Source organism: Mycteria americana, chromosome 3, assembly GCF_035582795.1.
Source record: "Mycteria americana isolate JAX WOST 10 ecotype Jacksonville Zoo and Gardens chromosome 3, USCA_MyAme_1.0, whole genome shotgun sequence".
In the NCBI taxonomy this organism is placed as follows: domain Eukaryota; kingdom Metazoa; phylum Chordata; class Aves; order Ciconiiformes; family Ciconiidae; genus Mycteria; species Mycteria americana.
This window is the reverse complement of record NC_134367.1, coordinates 84,100,355-84,119,217: the sequence shown is the minus strand read 5'-3', so window position 1 is coordinate 84,119,217 and position 18,863 is coordinate 84,100,355. Positions and strand designations below refer to the sequence as shown.

Here is an 18,863-nt window from a genome sequence, read left to right as displayed (position 1 = left end):
AGACTAATTAGAGAGGGAGAAGGAAGATTTTTCCATTGCTGTGTGGTTATACTAAAACATTCGCAGTGTTATATGATTGCTCAACTAGCTTATGTTTACTCAGTGTTCTTACAAAACTGAATTATGAGCCAGAAAAAAATTCCTGACTTTATATCCAGTTATCGGTAGAGGGTGCTATGTAGCTTTTGCATTTGATCTGCATAGGTTGTGTGTTTATCAAAGATATTTTTAGTTAATAATTTATTATTCAAAATTTATTTCAATTATACCTTTGCTTATATTAGCAGTGCAGTTTACTGTAGTAGATCTTGATAACATTAATTTGATTCTGCAAATGAACAGATTTTCTATTTAGCAAGATTCCATGTTATACTGCGATCAGCTCTGTTATAATGATTTTATGATTAGAGAGTGTGTGCTCCTATTTATATATGGCAATAAATTTATGGAATCTAGTTTATAGGCTTACAAAAACACAAACACCACCATTGCATTTCTTACTGGTATTTGCTGTCAGTGTGATAATGATGTCATCAGATGAGACGTACCGCTTCTAAGTAGCTGTGCAAGCGACTCAGCATCAGGGGGGTAGCAAGTGAATGTCAGAAGGAGGTTGTGTGGAAAATAGGGATAAGGAGGAAAAAAACAGCAGACAGGAGCTGAGGGGAACAAAAGATGAGGAAAGAGTAAGAAGATAGACAGATGAGACTGATGAATAGAAGGCACAGGAGGCAGATGAAGGCCAGATGATGGCTTCTGATTTTGGAATTGTTGCTTTGCTAGCTCTGCCTTCCCAGCTTCTCTGCCCTAATTACCTTTTCAGGCCTATGAAGTTTCCAACTTTTTCCCACAGTCAGTGTCCCAGCTGCTTGTGGACTCTTCTGCCAGTTGCTGATAGGTGGAGCTATGAATTTTTTCTGCAAACAGAAAACAGACTACGGGCTCTCTTGGCTTTTCGGTTATCTTCAAGTCTGGTGGGAGATGATTTGATCTCCCAAGTTTATTCTTGGAAGAAGTCTTACAAGTGAAAGAATTTTGTTTTCTGAGAACTGGTAGAGCAGAGTACCAGGGGAATATCTTGGCCTATCTATCCATTCTTATGCCATTTCCATTCTTGGTAAACATGGGATAAAAGACATGGTCCAATCTAGAAATACTCTTGACTCCACTTGGCTTTTGTAGAAAGATAGCTAAAGATGCAGAAAGTTATTGGAGATTAACTCTTCATTTAGGAAGGCATGAGCAGCCACTGTTCTATTCCCTGCTGCTTTGTTGGCTTGCCTTTTGGGCAGGAATTCCCAGGGTAGTGTTCCTGCATAACCTGGGCTACACTTGCCTTTTTCCTGCTGTGAACAGGGAGTCCCAGGATTGCACCCACAATGACAAGGAACAGGACAGCTCATCCTGAGGAAACAAAACAAAAAATCTGTTGCTTTCCTTCAAGCTGGACAAGGTCACCCTTGAGTAGGGCACTTCAAAATATGCAAAAGGCATGGCTGTCCTCTGTAGTCCATATCTGTGGGAATCTTCCTTCTGGGAGCCATGCCTCTAGGCTTCCTCCTCTTTCTTCCTGCCGAAATCTTTTGGTTGAGATCCAGGATCTTGGATCGGTTCCCATTCCTTCTGTACTTTTTTGTTATTGACTGCTGACAAGGTGCTAAACAAGACCCACAAAGGAGATACGTTCTTATGGGGGGCTGCCTCGTGGCTGGGACATCAAGTGGGTTGTGTGGGTCCAAGTCCTCATTTCCTAGTACTGTCCAAAGGGAACATGACAGCTGTCCTGACTCTGTGGAGCAGATTATGCTTCTGCCTGTAGCAGGAGGAGTGGGGAGTGCAAGGGAAGCCATTAGGGTCAGGAACATGGGGCACTCTCATTTTTACTTAACTGATAGCTCTGCTGGAGTGGCAGATGGTGAATATCAGGTCTGGGATCCAAGCCTGATAGCAATCAAGGCTTTGAAAAAACTAAACTACCTGGCTTAGAGACCAGAGGCAGGATGGCTCCTGCAGTGACAGCCCGAGGCTGCTGGTGTTCCTGTTGGTCAAGGCAGAGCTAGCAAGTCCTGGATGGGAGATGGAGGGAGTGTGCGTGTTTCAAGCTGTTGGTGTAACTCTTCAGCCCTGCTTCTAAGTAATGCAGACATTGAACCTTATCCCAGCACAGTGCTAGCCACTGCAGCTGAAGTTAACAGGACAGCCACAATTTTAAAGCCCCTTTTGTTGAGTTTAACAAGGGTTACATGACAGGCTTTGGGAACTGGCACCCAAAGGCAAGGAAGGTTGAGTTAACTAAAATTGGTAAGGTGGCTTGGGGACAAGCATAGGGGTATGCAAGATGAGAGTTTTATTCTTTGCCCTGCCACAGGCTTCCTGGCTGACTGTAGGCAGGTTGCTCTAGTTTCTTCCTGCTTGTCTTTCCTTTATGGAAAAGAGGAACAGTAGGTATTGACTACCTTGCATGAGCACCGAGGTGCTTTCACCTCATGCAGATATGAAAGTAGTAAGAGCCCAAGGCAGGCACCCAGAGGTGGGGGGGAGTAATGAGGTCAGAGCAGGGCGCCTGATGTATAAACCTTATTTGGAAGAGAATAAGCAAGAAGTATTCAAAATAAACCTTTTACCCAAGTAACAATTATTTCATTTCGATATAGTTCTTGCTGAGACCCAGTCAGTCATGTCATGGTAGCACATCATTTCTGCAACCAACAGGTATCGCTGCTGTAAATGCAGAAGATTTCCTCGAGTAAACTGTTTTAAGTGCTGTATCTACAACGTAAAGCCGTAAAACACGGAGGACAAAAAAAAATAGCATCTTGTTCAGGGCCCTCCCAGGGTGATATCTGAGGGGATATCTGAGCTAGCCCTACGTGAATTAGCTCATGTATTGTTGTCATCTTGCTAGGGCAGAAGGAAGTTCTTGTAGCCTGAATTCTCAGTAGGGTAAATTGGGACTCGCCGAATTCAGTGCAGGTGAGGCCAGACTAGCTTGGTACCTCAGTGAGCTTGTTTGAAAGCTAATCTGGGATCTCTGCAGTAGCTACCCTGCAGTTTTGCTCTGTAGATATGCAGCTCTTGACCTGAATTATTGTCAGTGGACAGAAAAAGGCACCTCTGAAGTGTGATTCATTGTAGGTGTTCATCTCAGGATGAGAAAAATTGATATAGAAGTATCTGTTTCTCTGTGGTGGCTGTAGTAGACCATGTGTATCTAAATTTGGGTGTTAGCTGCTTTGTGGGCCTGGGCTAGATTTCGGGTATGGAGGTGGAAGGCTCCATGTCCTGTGAGCCAACCAGTAATGTAATTACAGGCTTCATCCTGTAATGTTTCAGAAATACTAGGAAAATACTGCTTCTTAAAACAGTCTCTTTCCTTTCTCCCCTCTGTGCACAGTGAAATACAGTTCAGCTCCTCTAGTACTACCACTTCAGAGAGCCAAGAACCGTCTTCCGGGGATCAAGCAGCTAGTGCGCTTCAGCAGCAGCTCCTACTGATGGTGGCACGAAGGACCCTTTCAGAAAGCCCACGGGTACATTGTAATATCTCAGTTTCATAGCATTTTGATAAGCTCCTTTATAAACAAATGCTGCAGGCTTGTTCCTGAGACAGTTTTGTTGCTTTTTCTATACTACTTTGCCTGGTATTGCTCATGTGGGAGAAGATGTATTTTATGTTGATGGATGCAATTCAGCTGCTTTCTACTGACACTGAGTAGTGTCCTAAGGGAGTACTTAGACTCCATCACCTAAAAATTTGATCTTCTATCTCCAGTCTTACTTCATTTGAAGGAAAGAGGACACAGCTGTTAGGATTTTAGACACACCACCAGATTTTAATAGTATGAAGGGTTTATTCCAGATTCATTACTATCCTAAAACCTCATGTCTGGTTTTACTTTTCTGAATCGGGCAACCAGACTTCTGGATGTCTGTTGTGGAATGTCAAAGCCACCTCCTCAATGCAGCTGGTAAAAGAAAAAGGCCCTCAGAGTTCAGTTTGTATGGTAATATGTGGACAGACTTGAACTTTACAGTGTTTGGGGTCTGTGACCAATGGCTTAAGGCTGTAATCTGTTTTTACAATTCCTTTTATAACAACTTTAACCTTCTCTTTTATTCCATGGCCAATTCTAGTTTGATATTTATGAATAACCTTAAAATGCCAGTTAATTATCTTTCATCTTAGATTTTGTACAGGAACTTAAAGCTAGAAGCAACTTGTATAAAGAAACTATTTAAATTAAAAATCAGGAACTTGTCCTGAATTGTGTGTTTCGGATTTGGACGGAGACTTCCATCTAAAAGGCTCAGATGTTTTCCAGATATTTATAATCTTGTAAACTGCCTGTAAATTAGAGAACAATTATCATGCCTTCCCTCCCCCCCCTTCTGGGAAAACTGTACCATTAAGAAGTAAGACATATTGCTCAAGATCACATAGCAAGTTTGTAACAAGGCCAGGCAGTAATTTCAGAACTTCCTGGTTTCTGATTTTTTTTTTTTTTTATTAAACATGAAATTCTGAGCCTATGTAAGTCAGGAAAAGTTTTGTCATTGATTTCAATGAAGCTAGGGTTTCAGGCTGTCTCTGACACCATATAAATTTATGAAGTGAATTTTTATAAGACCTTTTTTGATAGGAGGCACAATTAGACTTAGTGACTTGCTCAGAGCTAGTCAGAGAGTTTCCCAAACGCAGCTCCAAAATCTGACTCCAGCCCAAGAACTGCAAGCCTCATGTAATGGACTTCATCCAAATATTACAGTTCCTTGGGAGCCAAAATGTTCACTTACGCACTCAGTTAAATACGTGTTAAGCTTGTTCTGAGGACCGAACAATCGGATCCTCGGGTATTTTTAATGGACTCTTTGCCACCATTTTAATTTTCTTTTTATTTAGTTATAGTGAGCAATCTAGATGAGTGAAGTTAATGATTGCAGTTGATTGAGTTTCACATTGCTTTCTGTTGGGAAATAGGACCCAAGAGAAACAAAACTGTGCCAGTATTAGCAACTGTAATATTTTAAAATATATTTTTCTTTAAAAATGCCCCAACCTCATAATTAAGTGACTTTTTAAAGTGGTAATGGAAATACTAAAATTTGGAGTACCTAAACTACTTCTAGACTTTAAAATCAGTGTGGTGAAAGGATTGCAATCAGTCTCACAGCTTTAAAATTCCTTGGAATTGTTAATAAATGAAAGAATGCCAAACAGCCTGGCATCCCCTGTCATGTCTGAACACTCGGAAACATGAGTCAGTTACTGTCCTGTGCTGATAGCGGCTGAGCTACCCGGCACCACGTGGCTGTACACTTTTAGTCAATCCGAGGCATGAGATAAAATGCATAAACTTGTATTTCCTTCTCCAAAGCTTAAGCTAACCTGTTTTACTTCGCGTTTGCCAGCAGACTGAGAATATCAGAGTTGGTTCCTAGCTGATGCGCAGCAATACATTGTCACGTGTAAATTATGTGTTAAATTCCTTTTCCTGGAAAGTGAAGATTAGAAATTATTCCAATAATCTGAGAGAAACTTTAACAATTCTTTTTTTGCAGGTGGACAGGTTGTTTAAAAATCTGTGTTTTTCTGACAGTTACGATTCAAGGTGGTGATCAATTATTTCACACAGAAATCCCCTTCTCTGACTAGGAAAGTTAATCTAACACAAATAATTCTAATGTAAACGTTGCCTAGAGTTCCATAATAGATAGATGTATGTATTATCTAATGTTTAATGTTTCATTAACAATGGGGGAGGTAGAAGGAGGTGGAAAACCACTAGGCTTTACACTGATTAGAAATCTCAGGCAAATTCTTCTTGAAAGAAAAATAAGTGATTCCCGCCCCCACCCCAATCAATTATTGGTGTACCTTGGAAAGAAATCACTACTTTGCAGAGGTTTTTTTTGTTCCGTTGTCTAGCTTTGCAGACTTTGGCTGATGGTCTGTAGATAAGCCTCCCTCCCCACAAGTGTTGGTGAAGGAGTGCAGGTGTAGAGTTGGAGGAGAACTGAAATGCTGTAGTCCAAACACAGGCAAGAAGAAAAGGCCTTAGAATCTGACAAAAGCAATATTCAAAAGGAAGGGTTTATGATTGTGATGGTAAGATTAGAGATTGTTAAACTAGTGATTTTATGCTGTTTGTGCTTGTTTGCAATTTTTTTTTTTCTCCGCTTGCTGTTCTTGAGGATGCGCACCTGATGTGGTATTAGAAACATCTCAGGAAAGATAAACAAAGCTGTGTTCTGGAAGGAGAGATGATAAGTCATGCCTCTAGGCCTTAAAGCCTACTTGTTTTTTTGGTTAAAAACAAGGATTTGTCCTATCATGTGTGGTTTTGACTTGTGCTGTAATTAGCCTGATGCATGGAAAAAATATTCAAAAAGAAACTTTAGACAAGAAGTGGATCGGGACTAAAGAATAATTATTTTTTAACCAATATTTATGTTTAAAGCATATTATCACTCTTGAGTTCCACAATTTATATAACTTCTATCCATCTGCAATAATTAAGCTGGTGTGATATCTTTGTTTCTAATTTTAAATGAAGAAAATAAGTTCTCCCTCTATCCCTTTTAGAAAACAAAAATCATAATCTGAAACTTCATGTAAATTTGGCCTTTTAAACACCCGTTTTGCTGGCAGCCTCATGTCGATGTGAAAGTGTGTTTTGTGTATTTCTGGTTTGTTTGTTTTTAAAGCAACCCACCCAGGACCCTGAGGATTCTTCATGTTCTTCAGCACAGCGGAAACTGAACAGGCAGTTTTACAGATTTATTATATTCCCTGGCAAATGGATTAAAGTCTGGTATGATCGACTTACTTTGTTGGCATTGTTGGACAGGTAAGCTTTATTAAAATGCAGCACTATGTAGTGTGACAGTGAGTGGGTCCACATGTATAGACCAATGCAGGTGACTAGAGAAGGAAAAATTGAGCATTGTATTGGTGTCTTAGTTGAGTAGATAGATGCTTGTTTGCTTTAAGTAGAAGATGATGTTTTTCTTCAGAGTTAGTTTTGGTGGTTCTCGCTACCATTCATCTTCAAGCAGAGACTTTGATTCATGTGAGCACCAGGCCTATATAATAGTCTTTAATTTGACTCTCAGCTGTACAATCCAATGGTTCTGAGCTTTCTGATGAGCAAATCAGTGTTTTGTGCAAAAATACAGAAGTGGAAGGGTCCCAGGGTATTGTAAGCCAAGTACTCCAATCTTAAAAAAAAAAAAAAAAATTATAGAGTGAATATTCAGGAGGGGATCTTTCAGCTGCTCCCTCTGTTCCAGTTCAGTTTTACTTGTTTAGAGTAAATTTCTTTTTTTGGCATCTCTCCCTTTTCTAGTCCCTCAGTTTCATTTGGTGTCAGCTCTTCAGGCAGTGCTCTTTGCAATTAGACCTCACGTGGTAATCCGCCGGACTGTTAGGAGCTTCAGACATGTTAGCCTATATACCTAATGGCTGCTGGCTCTCCTATCTCTGCCTTTGGGTGGGTGCTATGCCATATATGTCAATGTGGGCTCCACAACAGAAATTTCAGATGACAGTTTTACATGCTGCAGAAGTAAGGCTATAGAGTCAGGGAGCTTAGGTCCAGAGCAGATACGTGCTAATCTGTGGTGTCTTATCTCTGTGTTTCAATGATGCATAGAAAGCATCTGCTGATAAATTCTTTTGTTATACCCTAAATATTAACACTGGTTTTTATCTTAGCTTCCATGTTCTAATAGAACAGATAAAACTAATAAAGCATCGGATGCAAATTTGGTCTCTCATCTCATTCTTTGTTGTCTGACGTATATTTTTCATTAAACGAATGCCTTATTTCCTCATTTAAAAGTGTTTGGGTTTTTTGTTTGGTTGGTTTTTTATAAACATACACTTGCCTACATTCAAATCAGCTCTACTGTGGAATTCAGTTTGGGGAGTGAGATTGGAGGGTGCTGAACTTCAGTGCATATGCCTTTTTTCTATACATTTTAGCCGTCACAGTGGATAAGGTCTTTGGCATGTGGGTGAAGTACCATTGAACATGGAAATGTAGTTTTGGGAGCAAAACCTCAGATTCAGTAAATTCTGGTAGCTCCAGCATTGACAGTTCATACCAGCTGCAAATGGACCTACCTTGCTCTAATGAATATATAAATATTTATACGTGTCTCAACATTTTTATTCACATAGGACAGAAGATATAAAGGAGAATGTATTTGCTGTCCTTCTAGTAGTTCTCGTTTCACTTCTTGGATTCCTGACTCTGAATCAAGGCTTCTGTAAAGACATTTGGGTTCTGTTGTTCTGTCTCGTGATGGCCAGCTGCCAGTATTCTCTCCTAAAGGTAGGACACAAGTTCATACCCAACTGCTGAATTCTATTCTAACTTCTACAAAGGCAAAATCCTGTAAGCAAACTTATTTTTTCTTTTTTGCTTTCAGAGTGTTCAGCCTGATCCTGCTTCACCAATACATGTAAGTCTCGGCCTGTATAACAAATCTTTCTCCTTTATTATCACTTATGTGCTGTGAAACAGTTGGCTGTTCAGTGAAACACAGGTATAAGTAATTTGCTGTTCTAGATGATTTGTGAAAATGAGCAAGATGTTGTCTATGACTTTGAGACTTTGTACTACATTTGATTAATTTTAAGCTATTTGAATTTATCACTGCTATTAGAAAAGTGCTTTTTCTTTAAGCTAAAATATGCAGTAAAAACAAATGCGTCTGAACTAGTTTGCTGAAATTCAATCCTGTGGCATCAGACAGGCTTTTTCTTTCTAGAAACAGTGACTGAAAACAGCAGAAGTTCCAGATTAGCACCTCAGTCATTGGTCAGTTGGGGCTTAAAAATTTTTTTTTTTTTGAGATTGGGGATTGATTTTATTTAATTATTTTTTAATCTGGTATTGCAGATGTATTTTCCAAAGGTATTATTAGCTCATCAAATGGCACAAGTGTTCTCCCTTTGTTATAATATGGTCACAGTTTCTGTGCTTGTGTCCTGAAGAAATGGCCAAATCTGTGGATGAACACAGGCTGTAAGGATCTTTGCTGGTAGCTATTTTGAGTATGTCTGAGAAACAGAGCTCTGACAGTGACAACCACCTTGCAAGGAAACAGTTCCTTACCCAAGTCTGTCCTCATTATAGGACTGGTTTAGGAGCATCATCCTACAACTGCAACCTGACTCCTCCACCTGTCATGGTGTCTCAGCATTTCTGATTTGCGGACCTTGGAAGACATTTCGGTGGTCACAAGGTCCCTTGCTTGCTTTTACACTGGCTGCTTAGTTGCTCATGTTTCTTATTTAGCTCTTTGAATGTTTTTGAGGACCCCCTCTCTTCCCTCAGGGTTCAAAAACAGCATGTTGAAAACTGCAGGTCTGCTGGATTATTTCCCTTTGGCAGGGAGCAATTATTTTTGTCAGTTTAGAGGCTAGAAATACAGGCTGAACTTGAAATTGAGGTTATTTACAAGTGTATGCTAGGCATTTCACTGAGATGGATTTCAGAAGATCCTTAGTTTCTTTTCCCTGCCAGTTATTATGGGGTGAACTTACGGTATTGTTGGTTATAATGCATTCACAGGAAATACCTGTCTGCATAAAAAGTAGGGAAGGCTAATAAACAGCAACTTACACATTGTAGGGTAATATTTTCAATACATTAAAGAAATATTCCTACCTCAGTAAAAAGTTGGGGTTTTGGGGACTAAAATAATATTATTTGTCAGTTCAACTAGCAGGTGTCTAGACATAATAATGTGAACTGTAATCAAATAGTTTCCACTTATTCAGACATTAATAATGTTTATATTTGTTTAAAGTGTGTGGCAAACAGTTTAATCAAACCTTCATTATAAACCTATCTAGCCCATATTTTTATAGTATTAAAGACAAAGTAGCTAATGAAGTTTAAACAGACCACTTTTTGTGCAGAATCCAGGTTTGCATTTCAGACTCCCACAATACTGTTACAAGTATTATTCACCATGTTGTATTCTGTGTGTCATGCAGTAGTGTAACAAAGTAATAATAGGTGTATTCCCATCTTCCCTATGCTTTCCTAAAATTTCATTTATCAAGGACATTTTCTTGCAAACTTTTTGGTGTACCATATGAACTGCAATGGAAATAAAATTTAGAGAGTTTTTCCACGGAGGGTTTTAAAGGTGGGAGGCATTATAGATAAAGTTAAACTAAAAGATTAGCTATTTCTACATTGTATCTTTTTAACACAATAGGTATTTGTAAAGGCTTGCTTAAGCTAGGAAGCACCACGAAAAATAAGACAAGAGGGTGAGAAAAGATACTCCACGTACTGCTTCATAATTCATGTGACTACATTAAAATTAGAGAGAATAACATCTCTTGATGCTAATGTAAGGATGCAGAACAGCAGAGGGATTAAAGAATGATCAGTACCATGTCCATGAATGAAAATGCAGATGAGATTTTTTTTTTCAGTGTGAAACAAACCATTGCGAGCCACAGATTTGCACACTGAATTAATTTCTATTCTTGGATTTGTGAATAGCCGCTAATGCCTTATGTTATCCATGCCTGCCAAGGAGGTTCCAAACTTCTTCCCTATCTCTCACATGCAGACTTTGTTACTGTTTGATGCGGCTTTGTCATCTCTAGCCTATACCATTTTGAAAGACTCTGCTTTAAAATACCATTCAGTGAATTCAGAAAGCACAGTGCCTACGGACGCATAAGGCTTTTGTTCTGAACTCCTTCTGGGCGCCAGTGTATTCACTTCCTGGTGCTGAGGAAGAGCTTGCTGACTAAACCCTATGAAGTCTGGTAGTCTGGTACAATTTTACTGGGGATAAGATTATTTCTTGCCCATACCATGCTGCGACAGCTAGGGTCTCCAAGTTGAACACTGTATTATCTGTATACTGTCATTGTGGTAAGGGCTGAGTTTCAGTATACAGAGAACCTATCTAACCCAGCTAATGTTTTGACTTTTATACTCATTTTATTGAATTGTGATAATAGTTCTGTTTTGATCAGCTTTGGTGTTTAAGTTGGAACTTCCCAGGTTCTACAGCTAATGCTGGCTACTGGCATTTATCATAGCTGCAAGTTTAGTACTGTTGCCTGCTACAAGATGAGAGCCTAATTTTCCTGTCAGCCTGTGCTTTAGCCTTTCTGGTTCTGGTCCATTGGGAGCTGGTGGCCTTTACTTGCTGTTCACACAGGGGTACGTGGTTCTGGGATGGTGAGATTCAGGAACAGCCTCCTCACTGGAGTGGTGGGGAGAAGAAGAAAAAAAAAAAGTCCATCCCAAGTGTGAGTCGTATCAGTTTATTAATAGCAGAATGTAAGGGAGGTGCCAGTGACTGCAGGGTATCAAATTCAGAGATCCAAGAGATCCTTGTCCTGTGCATTTCAAGGTTTTGGACAAGTGGCTTTGATTGCAGAGTTTCTTGATACTGGTTAGAGGCAGCAGCAGATTGGGCAATAAAGGCTGTGTCTGTAGTAAACGGCTATATAGAAGGATCATGAGAGCTTGTCTGTAAGTCCCTCATGAGACTTCTGTATAGCTCAGGATCTGGCTCAGGTTTACAAAGGCATTTGAGCTTTGAAAGATTGCAGTCATGCTCTTAATAAGATTTACAGAATCGCTTGCATAAATTCATTGTCTCGGTCCCATTACCTGCCAAAGCAGATAGCTAACTCAGTTGGGTAGCTACCATGGGCAGTTTCATAAATCCCGTAAGATACTTAAAAAGTATTTTTACTTTGTCCCTGTAAGCTTTTCTGTAGAACTGAGCACATGCACTTTTCTTTTTATATAAAGCCTTCTGTCTTTTTGCTCTTGCATGTGTGCACCCACAAACAAAAAAATCATTAGATCTTTCTGAAATTTCCCCATAAAAATGCTTTGCAGTCAAAAGTGCTATTTTAATAAATAGAAGTGTTCATGAAATTATTCTAGCTTTGTTGAAAATCTTAATATTTTATCAAAATACGAGATGCAACAGTGCTGTGTTTGTAGGATGTGAATGTGTTTCTGAAACATATTCATGAGAAACATGGACCTGAAAAAGTCAGTGACCTTTTTTGGCAGCCTTAGGGAAAGGAAGAGTTTTCACTGAAATTTTTTTCAGCAGAGAAAAAAAAATGATTGTTCAACAAATGAGATGTAAAATATAAAAGGAATTCAGCTTCATTATTTAAATTCTTCTGAAGGAGAACGCAGAGTGGAGTAGTTTTACCAAGATGAAATCAGTTTTGCATGTCAAAATTTGAGTTTGTCTAGTAGAACAAAATGAGCCCTTAATATCTAAAATATCTTGTTGATAAGTTGCACTGCCACATGCCCATTTTGGTGAAGCGCTGCCTAGCTTGGCCTGTTGGTGGCAGGCACATGAGGGCTTGGCCTCTTTTTTTTTTTGTTGTTGTTTTGTTTTGTTTCTAAAACCTTGAAAAGAGGAAATATAATGTCCGTTCCCTGGCTGTGGCTTCAGGAGGTGATGCACCATCCAGTGATCCCTCTCTTTTCTAGAAGATGTCCACTGTTGGCCTCAAACCAATCCTGTCCCGAATAATCCCCCTCACACAAAGGATGTAAATGACAGTGAAATACAGAACTAACACTCACAGCATTTCCTTTTGCTTGTGTTGCCTGTTCCCCAGGTGTGGGGACTGGAGTCTCTGCTGGGCTCTGGGAAGCTCATTCAGCTTGAGCGCATCCCAAGCAGTGCGACAGTTGTACAGCCAGTGTCCTTCCGAGTGCATTGCTGCTGCATTGCTTTGCTCCTGTTGATCCAATAGTAGGCAAGATTTCCTTTTCAGGATTCTGTCTCATTCCTCACTACCACCTGAAAAATAGGGAAGGTAGTATTTGCTCACGTTTTGCAGGCTGTTCAGACAACCTTTGAAAGCTGCTTCCTCAATCCTAACTAGCATTATTGTTGTTAGCATGGTAAGAGTGATTTATTTAGAGTAAATAGACTATTTCAGCTGGAAGGGACCTACAATGATAATCTAGTCCAAATGCCTGACCAGTTCAGGGCTGACCAAGTTAAAGCCTGTTGTTAAGGGCATTGTCCAAATGCCTCTTAAACACTGACAGGCTTGGGGCATCAACCACCATCGACCATCAATCTCTTTGAAGCCTGTTCCAGTGTTTGACCACTCTCTTGGTAAAGAAATGCTTCCTAATGCCCAGTCTAAACCTCCCCTGGTGCAGCTTTGAACCATGCCCATGCATCCTATCACTGGGTACCAGGGAGAAGAGATCAGCACCTCCCTCCCCACGTCCCCTCCTCAGGAAGCTGTAGAGAGCAGTGAGGTCGCCCATCAGCCTCCTCCTCTCCAAAGCAGATAAGCCCAAAGCCCCTAGCCGCTCCTCACAGGACATTCCTTCCAGCCCTTTCACCAGCTTTGTTGCCCTCCTCTGGATGCAGCCAAGGACCTTCACATCCTTCTTAAATTGCGGGGCCCAGAACTGCACACAGCACTCGAGGTGAGGCTGCACCAACACTGAATCCAGCGGGACGATCGCCTCTTTTGACCGGCTGGTTATGCCGTGTTTGATGCACCCCAGGATGCGGTTTCCCCCCTTGGCTGCCAGGGCACGCTGCTGGCTCATGGTGAGCACCCCCAGATCCCTTTCTGCAGGGCTGCTCCCCAGCCACTCCTCTCCCAATTTATACTTGTGCCTGGTGTTACTCCATCCTAGGTGCAGAATCCGGCATTTGGACTTGTTAAATTTCATCCCATTAATCACAGCCCAATTCTGCAATCTATCTAGATCCCTCTGCAAGGCCTCGTGTCCCTCAAGAGAGTCAACAGCACCTCACAGTTTGGTATCATCAGCAAACTTGCTAATGGTGCGTTCAGCTTCTGTGTCCAGAGTGTTGATAAATGTATTGAACAGATTGTTGATTGTTGATAAATGTATTGAACAGAACTGGCCCTAGAATTGACCCCTGAGGAACACCGCTGGTGACTGGTCACCAGCCAGATGTAGCCCCATTCACTACGACCCTTTGAGCTCTGCCCTTCTGCCAGTTCTTCACCCAGTGCGCCGTGAACTCATTTAGAAGTAAGAGTTAAATATGCACTGTAAACCTAATTGAGTATGTCAGTGTTCTGCTTGGAACTGAAAGGGGTGTGGAGCTAAACCTCTGGACTTCTAGTCATCAACTCTGTCTTACCTAACTGCCTTCAAAAAATTACAATGCAAAGATAAAACCTAGGTTCCGTAATTCAAGAGATAAGACAAGAATGTAACATCACGATAAAATAGACTTTGGTCTGGAGTGCACATCAGGATATAAATCATTAAGCAATTGTTTAGATGCAGTATTTACTGGTTTCTTTTCCTAAGGCACAGCTCGTATTTAAGATAAATGAACTGAAGTTTAAAAACAGCCAGAAAGTAATATTTTCAGTGAATTTTTTTAAGTCAGATTTTTATATTTCTAATTCTCCTTTGATTTTTTTCATGGACGTGTGTCCTTTTTTTTTTTTTTTTTTTTTTTTTAAAAAAGAAGGCATTAGTAAAATTGAAACTCTGATTAAGCAGCTAGGGTTTGTCAGTCTGAGTTGATTCATATTCCATGGATGTGAGGTGCAATATAAGCCTGCTAGTTCCCTGCAATCTGCCACCTTGTTAACCGATGGATCCCAAAAGAGAGTACAGATCAGTTAATAGCAATAACATACAAGCTTGGCTGGCAGCCAAACAAATACGGCCACTGTTTCAAATCGGTAGGTAGACTCAAAAAAGAAATGATCTTTTATTATACTCGCTTAAATTACATTTTACAAATAAGAACAGTTTCATAGCAACTTTATGCAAGGCAAACTTGAATCCTTGTCACTTTGCTCCTGGCTTTTCACGCTCAAGGAATCTTTTGACTCACCAGCATTTAAAATGTCTTATTTACCCTTAAGCTTGCTACCAGGAGAACTATTAAAATTTTGCTTAAGCGTCTGCTATTCTCCCTGGCCCACAGCCCCACAGCAGTGTGTTGTAGGATTAGTCTCAATCAATTGTGAGAGACACGTGTATGAAAGACATAAGATAAGGATCCTTCTGCATATTCATTCCTTTGGATCATCATCTCCAAGTGCTGCATGAGAGAGAGATCAGAAACTACTGATGAGTGTCGTCCCCTCCAGGAGGGACACCGATTTGCTGTCAAGTAGTTCAACAAAAAACCCTGAATTATATTGGGGCAAAAAATCAATCTCCATGTCTTGCACTGCACCTGGGAGGTGCTCTACTATTTTTTTACTTCCCAGGATGCAATTAAAAATTAATTTTATATTTCATAAAGTAAAAAAAAAAAGCCAAGCTACCTGAAGCAGACATTCATTAAAATAAAAGTAATATGGAGAAAAATTATTTTTCTATTGAAAGGAAAGGTTCAGACAGATTGAGTTGTTTTTTCTCCACAGAAAATGACAACTTCTGCAATTAGTGTGTTTTGAAAGGTCTAGAAGGTTAGATTTTCAAAAGCATAAATGATTGCTGGAGTTAGTCTTAACTGCTTTTTGTGCCTTTTGGAAGTCTCCTCTGGAGAAGATAAAATACCTTGTAACATTTTTATTATTAATTAGTATGTGTAAGTCATTAAAATATTTTGTCTGACTCCTGACCCTCTCTCCAGTTTAATGCAGTGCACACAGTAGGAGAGTGAATACAAAATTAAAACACTTTTTTCTTTTTTTTTTTTTCCAGGGGCACAATAAAATCATAACCTACAGCAGACCTGTATATTTTTGTATATTGTGTGGCCTTATTTTGCTGCTAGATGCTGGATCTAAAGACACAAATCCTCCAGTTTATACAATGTATGGCTTGAAGCTCTTTTCGCCTAAATCTCTCCAGTCAGCCAGAGACCATGTAATAGGTGAGTCAATATTTTTCCTAGGACTGTAAAAATGAATTAAGCGTTAGCCGGGGAAGTCTGTGTTTTCCCATGTTGGCAATCAAATGCATGTTATGGAGGCACAACTCTAAGTCAAATTGATAGAAACATTTGGAATGACTTAAGACGAGGGTGGGGGAGCAGGGGGCACCTGGCAACCTTCCTTCACATAAAAGGAGTTCTTAATGAAATGAGGCTCATAGAAAAGTCTCTATAGAAAACTAACAGTCACTGATGTTATTAGCAAAAGACATCATCTGTGAAATGCAGTTAATCTTTGTAAGAGCTTGTCTGTGTGGAGCAGTTACTGCAGAATAAGCTGAGTTTTAAGCTTAATGCCTGGAAGCTGATCCACGCCAAGCCCTCAGATGGACATTCTTCCACTCATGAAGAACATGATTTTTCTTGGTTTAGTTTAATCCTGCTGTCCACATGATGAGTTAGTCTGGAACAGCCACTCCACAATAGCTCTTCTAACCTGTTTCCTTTGGAATCATGTCCTGAGGTGGCTGAGGACATTCAGGTGTTGCCCCAAAATGGGACTGATGGTCCTTTGGCACTAATTTGGAGTGGCCACAGCTGGAAATACAATGTTCTGTCAGGACACTTCTTCGTGTTACACACTTGCAGTCTGTAACTGCGATGCTGCTCCAGTTGTATCACAGATAGGAGCACTCAACTGGACTCAAGTCAAGTAGTGCAACGCTGTTAGGTATGAAGTAGAAAAGTTAAAGGTTACTGTAAAAGTTGTGAAAACTTCCCAAGAGCTGTGTCGTAGTGTACCAAAGACGACCTGTTGGTTTGTGAATTTAGAACCAGGAAAACCTGCTGTAGTAGAGGAAAAAACTTTGTGATATACAGTGTGCGACCTTTGAGGTCTTTGTTCACCTGTGACTGTTGTACTTGCTTTTTGCTAAACTCAAGTCAGGCTATTACTGCCTGAAAGGCATACTATTTTTAGGAAAGCCTTCTGGTCCTTTGTATGGGTTCATTGACTCCAAATCCTTCTCACTAGAAACAGGGGAATAATGAAGACCTGCATCTCACTTATTTTCATTAGCTTCTTTCATTACTTTCCTTTGGTCTCATTAAAGTTTCTTCTTACATCTTATTTTCTCTGCCTGTCAAAGGTGAACAGTAAAAATGCTGATAAATAATTCATCAAGAATCTTAAATGACTCTTGGGATAGAGATAAATGAAAAACTATAGCAACCAGTATAAGAAAAAACAGTGTGGTTATAAATGTGCTAATTTTGGCTGGCCTCAAAAGAGGTGGTGGAGCAGGTTCTTGAAACAGCCTGGAGGGGGTGGGGGAGAGAGGAAATACAGGCTCATCTCCCCAGTTGGCATCTGTTTAACGAGAGAGGGAGAAGAAACCATTTCCCTCTGCTTGTCCCCTGTTCTTATTTTGCCAGCTCTGGGAGCTGGCACATCTGTGGGTATATTTGTTCAAGTGATGTTTGGTGCTGTGCTCTGGCAATTCCTTGCTTTGTCTCTGTGGGAGTCTCAACTTCTGGATGCCATCAATCCTTGCAAGCGTTCACAGTGCTTCCTACTGTTCACTACTTCCCTAAGCCATGGCAGTCGGCATCCTCCAGCATCTTGCTGCGCTTTGAGTACAGATTCCCTTAGGCACTGAAAGGACAGAATTGTTTTGGGCAGTGTTTGTTTTGGGAGGGAAGTTGGCCCCACTGAATACCAATGAAGTGTTGCTGCTGTTTTGCAGTTTTGCCCATTTGCTAGGTATTTTTTATATCTTTTTATTGGTTTGTCATTGTATGGTGACTTTTTAATTTATATTTTACTCATAATTTATTGTAGTATTCAGAGTTGATATGTTGGGAAATCAAGGGATTTTTGACTATACGCTACAAATACCGAGGAAAGGAAAAGTTTTCTGTTTCAGGTGTTTACTATGGTAAGAAGCTAAAATGATGGAAATCATAGAAAGGACTTACCGAGGAATTAGTGTGATGCTGCATAGCATACTATGATAAAAGTCTTGAAGCAAGGTTATAGAAGAAAATCAGTGGAAATTTGTTAGATGTATAACCTAATTACTTAAGAAATGTGTCTTTTAACAGGTCTACTTTTTTGCAAGCAATCTATTTAAGATCTGATTGTGTTTTATTTTAAATTGGTGGTTCTGCTATTGATTTATATTAGTTGGGTGATCATGGCTTTAATTCCTTCTAACTGTGGTTTTAATCTTGAATTCCTTATTTCAGTTGACCTTTTTGCTAGATTAACGTACATAGTGCAAGTAAGTGCACAGACAGAGCCAACCTCAGTCACTAGGTGCTACAGGTGTGGTTAGTGACAAAAGTAGCTACACACTTAATGTATGATAGTTTTTGTGATGAAACCATTGAAGCATTAGACAGGTGAATGAAATTATTTGGCAGACATCTCAGAAGAATAAGTATCAGGTTGTTGCAAAATTTTGTGATAGGAAGTCCTCTCCCTGCTACTTTCAGCAATGACTAAGCTTCTGTCAGGGGAAGAAAGGCTCTGTGAATGTTACCCTCTGCTATGTTCAGGAGGGGGAGAACAAAGACTATTTCTCACTGAAGTAACACATTTTTTTTTCCCCTGTGAAAAAGTATGTATTACCACACAGCAAATGGAGTAGTACTCAGGTATATAATTTAAAAAAAATAGTTTTCTAAACTTCTAAAATATTTGCAGTAACATTGCCACTCAGTTGCCATTCTGCATTTCTCAAAAGACCCAAAGTCAAAATTTGTGTTTCCCTCTTACACTTATCTGGTAGCTACTCAGTTAGAGGAAACCTTCAAACTGCAGTGTTAAATGCCAGCAGCTCACATAAGTATCTCTTAGTGGTCCAGCTCTTAAAGGTGTTGTTCGGTATGGAAATGCATGATGCTTAAATTCTCTCTGGAATTCATAATGCAATTCCGACTGATTAAGTAGTTACTTTTATTGTCTTCTTCCCACAAGGGAAACTACT

At 40.0% G+C, this 18,863-nt stretch overlaps 1 protein-coding gene across 4 annotated transcripts in view; it reads left to right on the top strand.

The window, feature by feature from the left end:
• PCNX2 (pecanex 2) overlaps positions 1-18,863 on the top strand; it is a 159,981-nt gene that overhangs the window by 34,832 nt on the left and 106,286 nt on the right. For all 4 annotated transcript variants that reach the window (XM_075495898.1, XM_075495897.1, XM_075495896.1 and 1 more), the window contains exons 9-13: positions 3,395-3,530; positions 6,706-6,848; positions 8,183-8,336; positions 8,434-8,466; positions 15,702-15,873. In XM_075495898.1, coding sequence (XP_075352013.1) covers positions 3,395-3,530; positions 6,706-6,848; positions 8,183-8,336; positions 8,434-8,466; positions 15,702-15,873 — 638 coding nt within the window. The remainder of the gene's footprint in view (positions 1-3,394; positions 3,531-6,705; positions 6,849-8,182; positions 8,337-8,433; positions 8,467-15,701; positions 15,874-18,863) is intronic.